Genomic DNA, 17241 nt, shown 5'->3' on the forward strand with positions numbered 1-17241 from the left:
GCCCTTTATTCTTTTTCATAAGGAAAACGATCAGTTCTACAGTATGTCCACTATCTCTGGTCTCCCTGCTATGGAGATGCTTGTTTCTTTGATAATAGTGTTAAGATGGGTATTAAAGACCTCCCACTCCAAACTGCTTATCAAATTATTCTCACTCGATCTTTGACATTTATTGTTAGTTTTAATTAGACTGGCATGACTTGTACAATACTATTTTCTCCTAGGAACAAAATGTATAATTTAAACATATGTAGAATTATATAGGCATTGCAATTAGGAGTTTCATAGGAAAGGATATCAGAAAGCAAAATAGCTCATAAGTCAGACAATTAGACTTTTTTTATTAGAAACAATTTTAACATTACTAATTAATATTAAAGTATAGCAAAAATTTCTTAAATCACTGGTTACATATGCTTACTTATATTTTTGCTTTTATTTTATATAGCAGTTAGTAATTCAATTTAACAAACACTTGAAAGCAATATATTAGGTACCACAGAAGATACAAAGACATATATAAAAGGCCTTATTTTCCAAAAGTTCTATGTAATTTAAAGATAAAATATGAAGTGTGATCACAAAATACGGTGAATGTTTAAATAAAAAAAAAATTATTACAATAAAAGACACAATGCCATTAATCCCCCTCAAAATAACCCCCCTCTCTTCGAGCACACTTATCCCATCATTCTTGCCACTTTCTGAAGCAGTTCTGGAAGTCCTCTTTCGTGTCTTTGGTTGCACTGTTGTGGCTGCCTCAATCCTGAATCAATTCAAAACATTTTCCTTTCATGGTCATTTTGACTTTGGGGAAAAGCCAGAAGTCATATGGTGCCAGATCCTGTAAATAAGGTGGATGAGGACACACCGTAATGTTTTTATTTAACAGAAGTTGCCATACCAGAAGCAGTGTGTGACACGGAGCATTGTCATGAGGGAGGATGAAATAAAGACACTCACAAAAGAGGACTTCCAGAAATGCTTCAGAAAGTGGCAAGAACGATGGATAAGTGTGTTTGAAGTGAGGGGGAGTATTTTGAGGGGGATTAATGGCAATGTGTCTTTTACTGTAATAAATTTTTTTTATTTAAACATTCACTGTATATTTTGATCACACCACATGTTACATAAGTATATATAAATGATTGTCACTATGTAGTAAATTAAGTGTTGTCCCACAAAATTTCAATCAGTATCAAACAAAGTAAAACTTTAACTGTTTTGACTTCTGGTTTTAATTTCATTAATGCTTTAAATGTTGAGGGGGAAAAAAATGTATAAACAGTGCCCAATCACAGCTAGTTTCAGAGCAGGCCTATTTTATATAAAACTTTTAAGGACCACATCCTTAGCCAAATCCAAAATTTTTTTTGCTTGTTGAAAGAGCAAAGCCATTGTGTCTATGCAACCATTAAACTATTAATGTACACGTACAAGGTAAAAGTATTTACCTTGTAAATACTTGTACAAGGTATTTCTAAACATCAGTATAAAAAGCAAGTTATAAAAAATTAAAATATAACCTCAATCTTGTAAATACAATATGCATATATTCTTTGTGTAATAAAAAAAGTCACATGAAAAATTAAGAAAATTAATAATTTAGGTTTACTAGAATAAATTTTTATAATGTGTTTATCTCATTTTAGTCCCTAATCATAATGGATACAGTAGATTATAGTATATTATAAATAATCTAATTTCTTAGAAAACACTTTTATTTCATATGTATTGCACTTAAAAACTGGAAAATTATTTCACTTTCAAAATATTAAACGATGGAAATTGTAAAGCAATTACATAAGTTCACTTGCATCTAGCATCTTAACAGCTTTATTCTTAAGGGTCAAAAATAGTCACTTTTAATTTGAACAAAAGTAAATTTTAATCCTCATGAAATAAAAGCAAAACGTTTTTAATTACAACTAATTTCAAGGAAATGTAAAACAACCTTTACATGTTTTACTAATCAAAACTGCTTACTCCTATAGATTTTCACATTTGACACACAAAATGAAAGAATTAAAAGTATCTCATTTACCTAGACTTCTTGGCTGAGATTATTACTACCCATATTTGGCTTCTAAGTGACATAAAATGAGTCATCTAACAAGCATAAAATAAGTGAGAATTTTTTGCTATTAATGCTATCATTACATGTAATATGTACACTTTCTGTATCTGTTTATGAATTCCTATAAGACACATACATCTTCAAAATTCAATTACCATCTTAAATAATACAGTACCTCCAAAGCATGTTGTATTCTGTCTTTGTGTCTTCCAGCATAAGTAAGGTTGCTGGCAATGCTGGAAGTAGTCGTCTCACAAATCTGCTCACCCAAAAGACAGTCTTCTGGTAATAAGGTTTCTGCCCAGAGCCGGCAGACACCATCGTGGCATGAAGTTAATAACACATTACACACAGAACCTCTAATGACAAAGAGAAATAAAGTTACTGTGAATATCAACACCATCAATTAAAGGCTGTTAGTATCTAGATCTTCACATATAAAGATGACATTAGTGCAAAACTGCCAATATGATCTATGTGTATTTATTTTTCCAATGATGGCAATAGATTCCCACTGGCTATTTCATACTCCCATCAAATCGCATTTATTACCTGCTCACATTTGCAAGGTGGGAGTTTGGATATAGGGCTACAATCAGTGACCAGAAAATAGGAGCAACCTAACTGTCCCTGACACTCACTTTAACTCATTAAATCATGCCTTGAACAGCTAAGCTAAATGACAGTATAGTGTGCTTCCAATTGATTTAGAAATAACGTTGTATGGAAAAAGAGTGGTCAATCAAAGAGCTTGAAATCACACACAGTATTGCTGTGAACATCATAAAAATTAGGATGTGATCTTAACAAAGGAAACAGAAATTAATGCCCCATTACACCCGTACTGGTTGAAAACTAGGCTCTGGAGGAATACTTGTATCACCTAAACAAAACAAACTGAACAGCAAAAGAAAACCTAATCATTGCAAATTATAGAATGACCATAATAAAAGATGATTAAAAGTAATTAAACTATTAATCTAGAACTTGTGGCAGTAGTTGCATCATTTTGCATCATCCCTCTTATGACCTAAATGGTTACAAATAGGTAAACAAATGAACATCTTCATAATAAAACTATAAGAATAATTTCAAACTATAAGTCAATTTCCATTAAGTTAAAATAAGCAAAACTGTCACTGCATCAAGCAGCTGAACTAACTGCTCATTATGAAAAAACAAAAAAATCATTCTCCCTTTTAAAAAATACTTACATAGAATCTGAGTCAAAGATAAAGTGCTTTGCAAATTTTTCAACAGATGCCAATAACTTAAGAATAAACCTTTTATTTAGATTCCAAAAATGTATAAATTCCCCATGTTATCATTTACTGAGCACCTCTATAATGGGTGCTGCATTTCCCATCAGTTGTAAACAGTTCTAAAATATATTCAGCAGATATAAAAAAACTTCCCTCAAGAATGAATACAGATTTCTAAGCAAGCTCTTTTAGAATTGAATATGTAACACAGGAATCATTTGTATGAGCTGTTTTGTCATTGACTTCTAAATACTTTCAAAAGATGCTGTAACAATGAGGAAAATTTTACAATAATAAATCCTTTGAGAAGGTTCTGTTGACAGTCCTAAGAAAAATCTGGCCACTTTATTCACTGTATATGACATGCTTTCCCACCATGTGTATAACTGACAGTTTATTACTATTTTATTTCCCCTCGATGTATGCTTTCCTATTACTTGCAAACATTTCCTTCCTAGAATCTTCTACTACTGCTGCTACTACTAACAATACCAGCTAACGCAGCCTGAGCACATACTATGTGCAAAGGCCTGTACTAAGCATTCATGTGTACTAACACGTTTTAGCCTCACGACTCCCTAAGGTAGGTACTATTACTACCTTCATTTTACAGAGAGAAAAACTGAGGCATAGAAAGCTTAAGACATTTAGTCACAAGCTCATGAAGCTAGTACCAACAGCAGGGTCTGCATTCAGGCAGTGTCACCAGAGCCTATGCTCTTAACTGCCACCAGTCAATGCAGTAAAAGGACCTTTCTTTCACTATTTTAATAAATATTTAAGTACACAAGCTGAAATTATATGAAACATTTCTCTAACCTGGGCATATACTTGCTAGTTTTACGCCATGAAAAACCTGTCACAGTTCGAGGATGTGCCAAGTAAACAAAGGAAAATTGGGTAGATGCCTGTCTCCTTTTCGCTTCCTGATGATCCTGAGGTATAATTGAAGACTTCCATCCAGTCATAGGATACCATACTTTCAAAAGACAGTCATCCTGCAGAAATGCATAAGTGAATATAAAATTAATTTTTACACAGGCAATATTTAAGTGGTTTGAAGAAGCTTTAAAAATTAAGCTATATATAAAAAATTAATGTGTGACCTATACATAGTACAAAACCAAACCTAAAATTGTATTTATTACTTTAAAGAATACTCTTCTTGAAAAATACATGGACCATTTGCTCATTATAAATCTTCTCTGCATAATGGTGGTTTTCAAATATAGGCTGATGCCAAATTCCGCCATTGAAATATACATGGGTAACTGCAGAGAAAAGATTCTGAAACCAGAAGCTAGCTCCTTGGATAAGATAAAGAATAAGAAAGATTCCATGTTATCAGTCACGGTATCATCCTTTCCTTTTTGAAGGGATCTGCAAGGGTAAAACAACATCTTTTTAAATATGAATTGTTTATTATTCTAAGTCAGGAGTCAGAAAACCTTTCCTGTAATGGTAAGCCTTGTGAACCAAACATCCTGTGACACAGACTCTTTTGATTTTGTCTTACAACCCTTTAAAAATGTAAAAACCATTCTTAGCTCAGGGCCACAGTTTTCAGACCCCTACTCTGAACAATGAGAAGGTATTTAGGTCGTTGTCAGGAACCACCTCTGTGCCCACTTAAGATATTTACAGGTATAACAAGAAGCACTGACTTTACCATTTTACTTAGTTCTAACAATTTTGTTAGAGGTCTATATAATTGCATCTTATTTAACAGAAACTATGTACTTTATCGTATTTTATCCTCAATGGTGAAAACTACATTAAGGAAAATAATAAAATGTTATCATTTACGTAAAAACTTCAATCTGTAAGAAACAATGAAATTATGCATTCCTGAAAAGTGTGTATCGGTCCAAATATTTTTATTTAGACTAGACAAAACATTTCTATTTCTTTTCCTTCTTGGTTCTCATTCTCAATTTATACTGCATAATGTATGTTGCCAATGATGTTTCACTTATTTGGATACTTGAATTATACAGTGAATCTCTTTAAGAGCTTGCTCTGAAATAACAACTTAACAATGAACATACTAACTGCTTTCTTCCAAGTACCTTCTTCACCTTAGCTTCATTTTCACCTAACCAAATTTACTGCACAATCTATGGCAGTGGTTTCAGGCTATGTACCATAAAAAACCTTACACGTACCTCAGAGACCCTCAAAAGTCATAAAGGACAGGCAGAGACCCTTCACAAGCAGGTGGCATTCTAGACCCTTCTCCCATTCCCACCAGCCTCACTCTCACGTGAATAAGCCCCACTTTCATCTGTTAATACCTAAAACTCTAAAACCACACCGAAGTAAATCAGAAATCATTAATAGAAAGATAGCTAGAAAATTCCCAAATATTTGGAAACTAAACAAAACACCTTTCAATTACAAGGGAAATTTTCAAGTATGTTGAACTTAATGAAATGTAAAGCATAACATCAAAATTTGGGGGATGCAGCTACATTATGGCTTACAAGGAAATATATAGCTTTAAGTGCTCTGTCAAAAAAGAACGGTTTTAAATCAATAGTCTAAGCTTCTACCTGAAGCAGCAAGTAAAAAAGGAGCAAAGTGAACCCACAGTAAGTAGATGTAAGGAAGAATGGAAATCAATGAAATAAAATATGAAAAATACAGAGATATCAGTGAATTCAAAAGTAATTTTTTGAAAAATCACTAAAATTGATATTCTAGAGTGATCAAAAATATTTAGAGAGAAAACACAAATTATCAAGACATGACTACAGATGCTACAGACATTAAATGAGTAATGAAAGAATATTATGAAAAATCTCATCCCAATGAATTCAACAATTTAAATGGACACATTCCCTGAAGGACAATTTCGAAAAATGACAAAGGAGGAAACAGAAAACCTAAACAACTTCACATCTATTAAAGGTGTTGAAATTCCAATTTGAGATCTTTACATCAAAAAAAACCTAAAACACTAGGCCCAGATAGTTTCATTGATGAATTTTACTAAACATTTACAGAAGAAATAGCACCAATTTTACAAATTTTTTCAGAAAATTGAGGAAATTGTATAATACATAAGAAAACTGTAAATGAATATCTTTCATGAACATAGATTCAAACATCTTTAATAAATTATTAGCAGATCAAATCCAGTAATACGTTTAAAAAAAAAAAATCATGACCAAGTGGAATTTATCCCAGCAAAGCAAAGTGGGTTTAACATTTGTAAAATAAATTACTGTAATTCACCATATTACCAGAATGAAAAAGAAAACACATATAATTATCTCAATACAGTTGCCCCAGGAACAACATGGGAGTTAGGGGTGCCAAACACTTACTACCGCCACTCAAAAATCTGTATGTTACTTTGACTCCCCCAAAACTTCAGTCGTTCCTTACTATCCATGGAGAATTGGTTCCAGGTCCCCCACCCCCACAAAGATACCAAAATCCATGGATGCTCAAGTTCCTCATATAAAATGGTGTAGATCAATGCATACAGTCAGCCCTCCGCATCCACAGATTCCCAACTGCAGGTTGAAAATATACTGTTTTCAATCTATGGTTGTTTGAATCTGTGGGTGCAAAACCCAAGAATTTAGAAGGCCAACTGTGTATTTATTGAAAAAAATCCTCATGTAAGTGGACCCATGCATTTCAAACCCGAGTTGTTCAAGAGTCAACTGTATATGTAGAAAAAGCACTTGACAATAGTAAACATTAATTCATAGGGGAGGGAGAGCTCTCAGCAAGCTATGAATAGAAGGTAACATCCTCAACTTGTTCAAGTACAGCTACAATAAGCCTACAATTTACATATAATTGTGAAAGACTGAATGCTTTTCCCATAATATTGGAAGCAATACAAGTATGTCTGCTCCCATATATTCTATTCAACATTGTACCAGAAGTCCTAGAACTTGCAAAGATTGGGTACGGAGAAAAATAAAAGTTATATATATATATTAGAAGGAAAGAAATAAAATTGTCTTTATTCATAAAATCCTAAGGAATCTACAAAAAAAGCTAGAACTGATAAGCAAGGTCATAAAACTAAAGATCAAAATTCAAATAGCAATTCTACTTCTCTGTGTAATAACTGGAAATGTAATTTGTTTAAATATATTTTACATTAAGACAAACTTAACAAATTTTATGTACAAGACATATGCTGAAAACTACAAAAATTTGCTAAGAAAAAGATGACCTAAATATACCACGTTCATGGATTCAAAGACCAGAAAGAGAAGACAGACAGAAAGAGAAGAATCTAGAAAATAAACAGTACTTTTTTAAAGTATTTTAATAGTTCATTTGTCTCATTTAGGGAGGAATAGGCATTCTGTAATCCATATCAATATACTATTCTTAATTCAATCCAATTACATATACTTCAATATATTTCATAAGAACCAATTATATTACATTTGATCATGTCCAGATACAGATTTATTAAAGACCCAAATTTCACTCTGAGCAAAGTCAATGGCTTTCAGATCCATTTCAGACTTAAAAAATCAGTCTGTAGCATAAAAATGGATAATGATGTGCTATTAACTGCCGCACACTATGGAATCATCACATGATTCATTCAAACAACAAATATTTATTGAATGCAGCCACTGTGTGAACTGCTGGGGATATAGGTGGGACAAGGGAAGAGACAGACAATAAAATATATTGCCAAATTACACAGGGCTTATACTCTAGAAGGGAAGACAACAGTAAATAAGGACATAAATTATTGTTTTAATTATAATTATGGTTAAGTGTTAGAAATGAGAAGTTTACTATGAGAATATTTAATTGAGAGACTTGACCTTGTCTGGGAGGTCAGAGGTTTCCTTAGAAAAGTGGTATCGAAACAGAGAGTTGAAAGATACACAGAAGATGGCCAGGCAAAGAATAGGGAAGGATGAGCATTCCCTACAGACAGAATAGCACGTACGAAGGCCTGAAAGCAGTAAAAAGCTTGGCATATTCAAGGCTCCGAAAGGCCATCAGTTGGCCTTAGGTGGGAAGGAGCTGGAGAGGTACACAAGGGCCACACCATACAGCAGAGCCTCACAGACCATGGTTAAGGATTGTAGTGTTTACCTGATAAGCAACAGTACTCATGAAAGGATGGTGCATAGGACAGTGTGGTACACTCAGGTGTCCCTAGCCACTGTTTGAAGACTGGATTTGAGGATGGTTGCAGGGCATCCAGTTAAGAGACAACTGCAAAGGGTCCAGAGACAAGAAAATGCTAACTTGGGTAGAAGCAGTGGAGAGGCAGAGAAACGGACTTTACCCCTAAAGAACTCAGCTTCTTTCTATGATCTCTAAGATCATTAGAATCCTATGATTCTAAAAGCATGTATTTTTTATTTGAATTTATGCACAAACAGGTAGGCCTATCCTTTCTACACTAGTTCAAACTGTTCTCCTGTTGTTTTCTAGCTCATTTGACAGAATTATAACTATTCCGTCCTTCTTGGATTTTTTTTTCTCTAATGTCATTCTCCTTGTTCTCGTTCTATCTCAGTGGTCACCCTTCAGCCTCCTTTGTATACTCCCCATTTGTTTTTGTTCTTTTTCCCACTTCTTAATTTTTAAGGATTCTGGGACTTCATCCTGAGCCCCATTCTCTTCTCCACCATACATTTTCTCCCTAATTGCACTCAGCCTCATAACTTTAAACACCGTTTTTTGGGCTAATAAATTCAAATTCTGTATCTCCAAGTCTGACCTCTCCAGGAAACTACTGACTGACTACCTTATCCTATCTGACCTGGAAACATCTCACTTTGATCCAGCCACTATACTAACAGCTTTCTGCTGTTGTTTAACAACCCCTGTTAATTCCTATCAGAGCATTTGCACTTGGTGTTCCCTTGGCCAAAAATACTTTCGTATAAACTTCACACAGTTGTCTCCTCCTATTAATCAGTTCTCACTTTAAAGTTATTTCCCCAGAAAAACCTCTCTAAAGATCACCCACTCTAACAGACACCAACTCACACTAAATCATTCTGTGTGAATTTTCTGGGTAGCACTTACTAACACACAACGCTCTTTCTGTCTTTCCTCACTAGAGGTTAAGTTCCATGAGGACAGCAACCTTGCCTGCCCTCTTCAGCACGAGACTGCCAGCACATAGAACAGTTCAGGACATACTGTGGTCTTCAAAAAAAAGGTTTGCCAAACTCGTGAAGGTTAATTTCAGTAAAATTCCTAATTATTCGTGCAAAAGTAACTTTGGTTTAAAAGGTTAAAAACTGCAAAAACCTCCATTACTTTTGCACCAACCTAATAGTTTCCCCCATAAAATGCACTGGCAAATATAGAGACACATATGTAAAAAAATATTGTACAGTATATATTATATATATTAGAAAGTCTATCATGATGAGAATCCAACTATGATAGATTCTTGTATGCCTTACAAATATAGATTGCCAGAATTTGAAATGAATTTTCTTTGACCAATTCTATGACAAAAAGTATATCAATACTATATATACATATATACACACACACACACACACACACACACAATGTAAAACTGTATGTTTTAAGAAAAACTTAAGTGCATACAATACCTGCCCTCAATCATAGTGCCATTATCTAGAAGATGGTAGTAGGAAAACATGCTTCAGATGACGCACAGTATGCACAGCAATACCTAAGCTGATGTCAGCAATGACTATCTGGGAATATTATAAAGCTGCATTCCAACGTGAATCTAGAGTAGCTTTCTGATCACACTGATTGGTCCAATATTAAATCATTATGGCTTTACTTCTTAATTTATGGACTTAAATTACGGACTCATTAAATCAAAGAACTAACTTTAAATGATAAACGTCTAAGTATTGCTTTGTCTTGTGCACCTGAAACTAATAAATAAATAAATAGATAAATAAATAAAATAAAATAAAATAAAATAAATAAATAAATAGAACTAACTTTACTAATCATGCATGACTATATGGTAACCCTAAGAAATATGAGTAGCAAAAAGAACAAAACTGTAGGTAGGCAGGTTTTTTCATGGCCAAGTTTTAGGAGTAACGGAATGCTAGATTTTGAAGATCAGAGCTTTAAAGGTGACTGCCTCGTTTTTTTCCTGTGATTCTGGTAACAGTTTTTCCTTTATTAACCTTGCTTTTCAGACATAATGGGAAACTCTTCAAGCATCTCTACATTTTCTCCAGTTTTTTGTGTTTTTTTATTTGTAGGCCACTGAATTGGCTTATCAAAATGTTCAGGGTTTTGTTTTTAAAATCTAGTTTGATTTTCTTCCTTCTAATTTATTTGTTTTATCTGTATTATTTTCTCCTGTTTTCCTTTGGCTCCTTACTTTCTGCCCTGACAAATTGTTTAGGTAGCTCTATTATTTGTAAGAGGGAGGAGGAGGAGAAAGGAAAAGAAAGAGAGAGAGGGAGAAAAGGAGAAGAAAAGGGAGAGGGGGAGGAAGTCCATATGGCAAGGAACTGCAGGCAGCACCTCAGGCCTGAAGGAGGCCTCCAGCCAACAGCCAGACAAAAGCCAAGCCCTCAGTCATACCAAGAAATAAATTCTACCAACAACCTGAGTGAGCGTGGAAGAGGATTCTGCCCTAATCAAGCTCAAGGTAAGAATTCAGCCCAGCAGACACCTTGATGGAAACCTTTAGATCACAGCACCCAGCTAAGCCATGCCCAGACACCTAACCCACAAAAGCTCAGAAAATAAGTGTGTTTTTCAGCTGCTAAAGTTTGTGGTAATTTGTTACTCCATAACAAAAAAATGAATACAGACTCCTACTGATTGCTTAAGTATTGTAAGTAAAATTACAGCAAGCAAAGGGAATAGAAATTATAGTGGGAGGTAAGATGCAATTTTAAAAGGGGTACTCAGGAAGAGCCTCACTGAGATGGTGATATTTAAAGTTAAGGGGAAAAGCTATGCAGGTTTCTGGAGAAAGGAGTTTTCCAGATAGGAGGAACAACAGCAAAAGCTCTGTTCAGGAAAAACAATAACGAGCGTATGGCAGGAGTCAAGTTTGTAAGGAGGAATGTAATAGGAGATAAGGTCAAAGAAGTGATGGGGGATCTAGTAAGTATGGGGTCTGGTAAGCCATCATAAAGACTTGGGCTTTTACTGAATGAAATGGGAAACCTTGTTACAGTTTAGAACAAAGGAATAACATGAACTGACTTACATTTTAAAAAACACCGCTCCAGCTTGTTGTTTGAAAATACATTGTACAGGAACATAGCAAAAGGTGGGAGACCAATTAAGAATTTCATACAATAATACAAGTGATAAATGATGGAGGCTTCAACCAGATTATAACAATAGTGGTAAAGAAATGAGCAGATTGTGGATATATTCTGAAGGTAGAGACAGGGGGCAGAGAGTAGGGAACAGGATCCATTTTAGACACGTTTACTTGAAGATGTGCATGGATTTTACATATATATATATACACACACGCACCCATATACACATAGTGAAGAGGGGAATGGCACAGGCAAAAGATACAAATATGAATGCATGTGAAGCCATGAGGTAAAATGAGATTATAAAAGGGATGCATATGGTCAGGTGAGAGGGCCGAGAAATAAGCCCTGGGTACTCCAACATTAAAAAGTAGGGGAGATAAGCTGATACCAGCAAACTAAGGAGGGGTGGCCAGGGAGTTATAAGAAAACCAAGAAAATGTGCTGTGTCCTAGAAGTAAAGTGAAGAAAGTGTTCAAGGTGGAGGAAGTAACCAACTGTGTTAAATCATGCTAAAAGGTTAAGAACTAACCACAGGATGCAGTAACAGGAACTTACTGATGAGTTTCAGAAGAGTTTCACAACAAAAAATGAGGAGAAAAATCATGGAGACAGCAACTATAAGTAACCGTTTCAAGGTGCTAGAGGACAAGGAAATGTGACAGAAGCTGAGAGAGAAGGTCAGGAGGTGTTTGTTATTGTTTTAGAAGGGGTAAGATTATAGCATGTTTGGTACACTATGCTATATTAGTCAACCCAGCCTGCCATACCAAAATACCAAAGACTGGATGACTTAAACAAAGAAATTTATTTTCTCACAGTTCTGAAGGCTGGAAGACCTCATGAGACCCGAACACACACTATCTGTGTGGCACAACTTCCAAGCTGAGAATTTAATTTGAATTGGGTGTGCCCCCAGGGGTCTGACAGAAGCTACATAAACCTTTTCTGAAGAATGCACATTCCATCCACGCCTCAAAGAATCCCCACAAATGCACTTGTAATAAGTACTTCCTGAGTGAAATACAAAGGTAGCTGATATGGTGCTTTGATATCCAATACACCGGGATTAAACTCCCAGCTCTACCTTTTGACTAGCTCTGCATTCTCTGGAAGTTCTCAAGCTGCAGTTTCCTTTTCTATAAAACGGAGAGAATACTGCCTGCCCCATAAGCTTTTTGAAGGCACAATTTCTGATACATAACTCTCAATAACTAGTAGTTGCTGTCATGACAGTACTAGTAGTTATTATTCTAATTACAAATTACTTGTAAGTTTTACTTAATAATGCAAATAAAAGTTGTCACCACCAATAAAATACTCCTGCACCATCTACCCTTACCCCCAAAATAACTGAACCTGATTCTAACCCATGGACAATACATGCATCAAAGAATAAATCACAATAAAAAAAAGTAAAATTTTTGTTTAGAATAATACAAATAATACATATAAAAACTTATGGTATTAAAAATACTTGTGGGATAAGCTAAGCTTAGAGGAAAATCTACAGGGTTAAATGTATATGCTACAAACAAAAAAGGCTAACATTCATCTAAGAGTTTGAAAAAAAACAGAACGATCCGACAGAAATAAATGAAACAGAAAACAAACATGAAATACATAGGTCTACAAAACCAAAAGTTAGTTCTTTGAAAACTTATAAAATTGATAAACCCTTAGTGAGATAAATCAAAGAGAGAGAGAGAGAGGAGAGAGAGAGAGCAGGCATAAATAGCCAGTATCAGAAATGAAAAAGAAATCACACATATATTACAGATATTAAAAAGACAAAATGTTCTGCACAACTTTATGCCAATAAATTTGAAAATGTAGATGAAATTGGAAAATTCTAATATAACTCACCAAAAGTGACATAAAAAATAAATATAAAACCTGAATAAGCCTATAACTATTTTAAAAAATGAACCCCACAAAGAAAATTCCTGGTCCAGATGAACAACTATAATGTACACCTGAAACTGATATAATATTGTATGTTAGCTAATATTTTTTAATAAAAATCTTTAAAAAGAGGGGTGGAGGGGGAGAGCTACCAAGTAGCCCAAAACCAGAAACAAAAACAACAAAAAGGAAGAAAGAAAAAGAAAACAGTTCCAGATAGCTTCACCAGCAATTATTTAAGAATAAAACTATATCAATCTTTCACAAACTCTTACATAGGTAGATAAAAGGGAACTTTCGAATCTGTTTTATGAGGCCAGCATCTGTCAAGGACAATACAAAAAAAGAAAAAATTGCTTGCCAAATCTCACTCTAACACATAGATCTCATAAATCATAAACCAAATATTAGTAAACCAAATCCAGCAATGATGATACATTACAGTCAAGTTGGGATTGTTCCAGAAACACAAGGTTTATTTATTTAACACGTGGAAATACGTCTATGTATTTCATCTCATTAAAGAGTAAAAAAGAAGAAAATGATCTCATTAGATGCAGAAAAAATAAGATTCAATATCATTTGTGATTTAAAAAAAAGAAAATTCTAGCAAACTACAAATAAGAAGGAAACTTCCTTTATCTGAAAAAGAATATCTATCATAAACACTTATAGTAAACGTCATACTTAATGGTAACACAGCAAAAGGTATCCTTTAGAGGCTGGGAATAAGAAAAAGATACCTACTCGCACCACTTTTATCAACATTACACTAGAGGTCCTAGATACTGTATAAAAAAAAAAAAGAAAAAGATATAAAACACGTGAAAGTTAGAAAAGTTGAAATAAAACTGTCATTATTCACAAGTAATATAATTACGCACACAGAAAATCCAAACAGATATACAGAGGACTTACTAGAATTAATAAGTTTAGTAGTAAGATTGCTGGGTATAATAAACACAATATCCAAAAATTAAGTGTATATATCAGTAACAACTATAAAATGAAATTTATATAAGGATGCCATTTCTACCAACATTAAAAATATCAAATACCGAGGAATAAAGCTAATAAAAGAAGTTCAGGAAACACAGAAAATCATAAAACATTACTGAGAGAAATAAAAAGATCTAAAATAAATGAAGGGCTGCTATGTCACATTCATTGATGGGAAGACTCAATTGTAAAGATGTCAATTCTCCCCAAACTGATCTAGATTCAATGCAATACCAATCAAAATCACAAGAGGTTTTTTGGTTTGTTTTGTAAAACTTATCAAGCTTATTCTAAGATTAACATGGAAATACAAAGGGCCAAGAATAGATCATCTAAAAGAAGAAAAAACAAGATGGGAGGACTTGCTCTAGCAGATAGATAACAAGACAATTTAAAAGCTATTGCATTTAAGACAGGTGGCATTGGTACAAGGAAAGACCAATGGACTAGAGAAAAGAACTCAGGAACAGACACACAAACATAAACATTTGATTTTATGACAAGTGGTAATACAGAGCACTGGAGAAAGAAGAGGATTTTCAATAAATTGTGGACAACTGGATATCCACAGAGGAAAAATGAAACTTGACCTCTTCCTCAAACCATACCTAAAAATTATTCCACATGGATTTTAAACCTAAATGTGAAAGACAAAAAATAAAATGTGCAGATTTTAGACCAGAGGTTCTTCGCCTGAGGTCCTCTGACCAAAAGGGCCAGTGAATAGACATAAAAGATATTTGTGATACATCAACTGTATTGTCTTATGCCTTAACTTTTAGTGTATGAGTTCCAACTGACAGCATCCACATCTCTTTGCCTGGGGTTTTCTAAGAGCTGTTTGTGAGGGCTGAGAGTGCCATGCCCTTAGCAGTCCTCAACCAATGAGTAACACATGTAATGAATATGTGTGAGGAATGTAATGTTGTGAGGAACACTGGCTCCAACAGTCACCCAGAGATTTAAGTGTGTTAATCACCTGCATAGGTTAATATACACTTTATTAAGCAACTTCACTTCCTGGCCTCAAACCCAGTCTATTTCTTTGTGATCATTCCCCATATTAATTACTTATGCTCGAATCCTTGTCTTGGGATCTATTTCTTGAGCAATCAAGAAAACTAAGATCCAGAATTACCATGAATTTGAGTGGGAAACAATTATTTCTCTATTTTCGTAACTGCCAATTGAAGGAAATGTTAAACTTAAATTACAAATATAAGCAACAAACCAAAGTAGTATTAGCAGGACATGTGACTGTCTCTGACAGAAATCACAATTTTTTATTAATTACATTAGTTCTGCAGGTATCTCAAAATAGTATGTATACTGCTCACTATTTTGAAATTGTGAGTTTTCATATAATTTACTACAAAACTACACACGATTGCAGTCTTTCTTCTATAATGTTGCATAGTCTTCCTCTCTGTAATGTCATCAACTGTTGAGCAACTACCTCTGTGCCAAGTAATTACTCAGCCACAAAACAGTTGAGTGTTCTAGAGATAAACTCAAAAAGCTGGGGTGAATTCTGGTGTTTTTGGAACCAGAATAGGGTTCCAAAGGCAAGGATAGGGTTATCCTTGCCCTGTAAAGTGTAATATGGAAGTTTTAATTCCATATACAACAACACAATTAAACTTTAACTTGTGATTTTTAAATGTAATTTTTGTTACTGAATGTATTAATGTAAAAGAACATTATGGCTATTATCACAAATTTATTTATTTATTTATTTATTATTTATTTTATTGGGAAGAGAACAGGACTTTATTGGGGAACAGTGTGTACTTCCAGGACTTTTTTTTTTTTTCCAAGTCAAGTTGTTGTCCTTTCAGTCTTAGTTGTGGAGGGCGCAGCTCAGCTCCAGGTCCAGTTGTCATTGCTAGTTGCAGGGGGTGCAGCCCACCATCCCTTGCCAGAGTTGAACCGGCAACATTGTGGTTGAGAGGATGCACTCCAACCAACTGAGCCATCCGGGAGCTCAGCAGCAGCTCAGCTCAAGGTGCCGTGTTCAATCTTAGTTGCAGGGGGCAGAGCCCACCATCCCTTGCGGGACTTGAGGAGTTGAACTGGCAACCTTGTGGTTGAGAGCCCACTGGCCCATGTGGGAATAGAACAGGCAGCCTTCGGAGTTAGGAGCACGGAGCTCCAACTGCCTGAGCCACCAGACCGGCCCACAAATTTATTTATTTATTTTATTTTTTTTTAATTTTATTTTATTAAATTTATTGGGGTGACAATTGTTAGTAAAATTACACAGATTTCAGGTGTACAATTCTGTATTACATCATCTATAAATCCCATTGTGTGTTCATCACCCAGAGTCAGTTCTCCTTCCATCACCATATATTCAATTCCCCTTACCCTCATCTCCCACCCCCCACCCCCCGCCCCCGTTACCCTCTGGCAACCACTAAACTATTGTCTGTGTCTATGAGTTTCTGTTTCTCATTTGTTTGTCTTGTTCTTTTGTTATGTTTCCCTCTGTTTCTTCTTTTATTTCAGTATATATTTCAATTCTGGATTTATTTTGAGTGGTTACCCTTAAGTTTATGTAAAAGAAAGTTTGATATTTAGAGTATTCCATTTTCTTCAGCACGCTTACTTTCTCCATTCCCATATTCCGGTTCAGGCCTTTACTCTCCCCCTTTTTGAGTTGTGGTTGCCACAAATTGTCCCTGTTGATGGTGGTCGAATAGCCTCCTTTAGTATTTCTTGTAGTGCAGGTCGTGTATTAGAAAATTCCCTCAGCTTC

General features: G+C 34.7%; 1 protein-coding gene across 8 annotated transcripts in view; it reads right to left on the bottom strand.

The window, feature by feature from the left end:
• DMXL2 (Dmx like 2) overlaps window positions 1–17241 on the bottom strand; it is a 123273-nt gene that overhangs the window by 70782 nt on the left and 35250 nt on the right. For all 8 annotated transcript variants that reach the window (XM_088797207.1, XM_088797203.1, XM_088797206.1 and 5 more), the window contains exons 7-8: window positions 4159–4337; window positions 2253–2436 (exon numbers count right to left, since the gene is read on the bottom strand). In XM_088797207.1, coding sequence (XP_088653333.1) covers window positions 2253–2436; window positions 4159–4337 — 363 coding nt within the window. The remainder of the gene's footprint in view (window positions 1–2252; window positions 2437–4158; window positions 4338–17241) is intronic.

The sequence above is a fragment of the Rhinolophus sinicus genome, chromosome 3 (genome assembly GCF_057876585.1).
Source record: "Rhinolophus sinicus isolate RSI-liver-muscle chromosome 3, RSI-T2T, whole genome shotgun sequence".
Taxonomy (NCBI): Eukaryota; Metazoa; Chordata; class Mammalia; order Chiroptera; family Rhinolophidae; genus Rhinolophus; species Rhinolophus sinicus.